Source organism: Meriones unguiculatus, chromosome X (genome assembly GCF_030254825.1).
Source record: "Meriones unguiculatus strain TT.TT164.6M chromosome X, Bangor_MerUng_6.1, whole genome shotgun sequence".
Taxonomy (NCBI): Eukaryota; Metazoa; Chordata; class Mammalia; order Rodentia; family Muridae; genus Meriones; species Meriones unguiculatus.
The window spans coordinates 147,776,845-147,780,303 of record NC_083369.1 but is presented as its reverse complement, the minus strand read 5'-3'; the positions used below and the strand labels follow the sequence as shown (position 1 = coordinate 147,780,303).

At 41.3% G+C, this 3,459-nt stretch overlaps 1 protein-coding gene across 1 annotated transcript; it reads left to right on the top strand.

The window, feature by feature from the left end:
* The first annotated feature begins 460 nt into the window (after positions 1-460).
* On the top strand, positions 461-2,050 carry LOC132649965 (endogenous retrovirus group K member 5 Gag polyprotein-like). Its single transcript, XM_060374737.1, has one exon. The coding sequence runs from the start codon at positions 461-463 to the stop codon at positions 2,048-2,050; it is 1,590 nt and encodes a 529-aa protein (XP_060230720.1).
* Positions 2,051-3,459: the final 1,409 nt, after the last annotated feature.

Sequence of the window (3,459 nt, the reverse complement as noted above, 5' to 3'; positions counted from 1 at the left end):
TCAGGGGTTAAGCAAGGTTGATTGATCACGCTTGTTATGATAATATCAGCCTTTTTTAGTTGAATCTTTGATCTTTTTATGGTCTTTTCTTAGAAGTTATGTTTGATGACTATCTGTACTACGTGGCCACCTATCTTGGCACTCTTACAAATTCCTCTTAATGGTTTTTTCTGACTGTATAAATTGACTACTGAAACAGTAAAGTTTTGCAGCAGCATAAGAACTCACTGAGTCTGTGTTGTCTGTCGCGCCGAATCCTTCCCTCCTGAGATCTTCCAAGGACCCTGAGTCGGAATTTGCCCTGACCTCCCGGGCCGGTCGGTGGCAGGTGGCGCCCGAACAGGGACTTGAAGACAGGTAAGCACAAAAAGGCAATCAGGGAAGGATCGGATCCTGCCGCAGGGTGCTGCAGACCCGCCACAGATAAGCTTGTGGTTAAGGGCAGGGAATCAAGAATATCATGGGGATTTCTGGCTCAAAGGGCAAGCGTATGTTCCTGTCCATTCTGAGGCATATGCTCTCAGAAAAGGGGTTACGAATTTCAGATGAAACTGCTTCTCAGTTTTATGAGTATATGTTGAGGGCAGCACCTTGGTATCCCCTGGAAGGTTCCCTGACTCTACCAGATTGGAAAAGGTTAGGTAAAGATTTGAAAAAGTATGCTGTTGATCATCCTGAGGAACCAATACCTAGGCAAATGTTCCCTATCTGGTTACAGATCAGAGATGCATTAACAGAAAAATCTGATTTAGAATTATTAACAGAGGAAATATGCTCTAATTTTGAGGAACAACCTTTAATTTTGACTGAGAAAGATTGTAAATATGGAGCTACAATAAAGCCGCCTATTAAAGAGCCTCTAGGTCTAGAATTGGGAGATTCTGATGATTTGTTTGATGAAGAGCAAGCTTATAAGGATGAGATGTATCCAGAGGACAGAGATCATGACTTTTTTACAGCCATGGCTGCTTCGCCTAAAGCATCTCCATTTGCTCTTCCTGTTCCTAAACTAAGGAGAAAGCCTCATCCTCCAATTGGTTTTCAAGCCGTATTACAGGAAGCTAAGCAAACTGGAGATATAACATTTGGCTTCCCAGTTATTAATGCAGGGCAAGATGATGAACCAAAATGGGAGCCTTTATCTCTAAAAACTTTGAAAGAATTACAAGCGGCAGTTAAGACTGCTGGACCATCGGCTCCTTTTACTCTTCAGGTATTGGACCTGATTGCAAGTCAATGGTTAACTCCTAGTGACTGGCATCAGACGGCTAAGTCAGTACTGTCTCCCGGAGATTATGTATTGTGGAGAACAGATTATGAGGATAGATGCAGAAGATCTATGGCTACTACCTTGGCACCATTAGGGAAAAAAGGAAAAACAGCTAACTTGGATATGTTATTAGGAACTGGAATATATATTACTCCCGAAAGCCAGACTAAACTATCCAAGGAAGTTCTTAAGGAGGTTATGGCCAATGCTGTTTCGGCATGGAGAGCTATTCCTCCTGCTGAAGGATCAGGTACTGTGCTGGCAGGAATTAAACAAACGTTGGAAGAACCATATCAGGCTTTTATAGCTAGGCTTGAAGAAGCTATTAATAGGATGTTGCCTCCTAGTGAAGGGACTTCCCTCCTTTTAAAACAACTGGCATGGGAAAATGCAAATGCTCTGTGTAAAGACTTGATTAGGCCCATTAGGAAAACGGGGAACCTTCAGGATTATATCAAGGCTTGTGCTGATGCCACACCAGCAGTAATGCAAGGAATGGCATATGCAGCTGCCATGCATCGAACCCCTATTTCTAAATTTATCAAGGCCACCTATGGGGGTGGAAAGAATGAAAGGAGTTTTACCTGCTATAATTGCGGGAAACCAGGTCATAGGAAAAACGCTTGCCCTGAAGATGACCAAAATAAGGGAACAAAGAAAGGAACTACAGCCCCAGGAATATGTCCTAGATGTGAAAAAGAAAAACATTGGAAAAATGAATGTAAATCCAAGTTCCACAAAGATGGAACTCCTCTGACTGAAAAGAAATCAAAAAACTAGGAGAGGGGCAACCTCTTAGCCCCACTCCAAGAGAGGAAAAAAAGAACTCTTTAGTAGATAAGAGTTTACTTAATCTAGATGCTCCTTGTTTTAATATAAGGAATTTACCCCGTGCGACACCGGGAAGTGCAGGGCTAGACAAATTGTAAAGAATTGTAATACATGTCCACCTGCTAGACAGGTACAAAAGATGGGAGTTAATCCTACAGGATTAAAACCAGGACATTTATGGCAAATGGATGTAACACATTGTCCTCAATTTGGAAAACTCTGTTTTATTCATGTATGTGTGGATACTTACTCACATGCAATCACTGCCTCAGCGAGGACTGGAGAAGCGGTGAAAGATGTCTTACAGCATTTAATTATGTCTTTTAATCTATTGAAAAAACCGATAAAGATTAAAACAGACAATGGACCTGCCTATTGTTCAAAAGCTTTTAAGCAATATTGTAAAACTTGGGGAATATTGCATGTAACGGGTATCCCCCATAATCCTCAAGGGTAGGCTATAATAGAAAGAGCTCATCAAGATTTAAAAGGACAAATACACAAGTTGAGGGAAGCTCATAAATACTTCTCTCCGCATCATCTTTTAAGTCATGCATTATTCACATTAAATCATGTGAATGTTAATGACCAAGAAATATCTAGAATGGAATTACATTGGAATCCTAAAATGGAAACTATAAAACCTTTAGTAAAATGGAAAGATTTATTAACTGGTGCCTGGAGAGGCCCAGATCCCCTTATAACTTCAGGGAGAGGGTATGCTTGTGTATTTCCACAGGATGAGGACTCTCCCATCTGGATCCCAGACCGCCTCATCAGACACTCCTCGCCGTCGAAATCGCAACCGAAAAAAAATAAAGAGACTACAGCGAAAAATGAGAAGGCTTGCTATGATGACAACGAACAAGTCAACACTCCTTCCTACACTGCAGCAGATGACAGTCCTCTTGAAAAAGGGGAAAGATATAGTACTAGCAGTGGGAAAAACACCCTCTCTAGCTAATATTTTTCTTGCATGTATACTTTTACTCTCAGCTGCTCCTACTCACGGTAATTCATATTGGACATATGTCCCTAAACCTCCCATGGTTCACCCAGTAACCTGGACTGAACCAGAACATATTAAGGTTATGACTAATGTGACAGGAATTTTGGGGGGAACTCCAGTTTTAACTACTGAGAAAAAATATTCCTCTGTATTTTCCTATGAGGGCAAATCAGACTCCGCCCCAATTTGCCTTGGCCTTTCAGGGATCTCAGTGCCTGGATGTTTACCAGTTTCCTATAGAACATTTGTGACTGACACACTAGATCCTAATGATCGGGCAAGGAGGTTAGTATGGGAACTACAAATTAAGACTCTGGGATGGTATACAGTAAATGAAACATTTAGTTGG

Coding starts and splice junctions, on each gene's coding strand:
- LOC132649965 (XM_060374737.1), top strand. CDS start 461: ATGGGGATTTCTGGCTCAAAGGGCAAGCGTATGTTCCTGTCCATTCTG.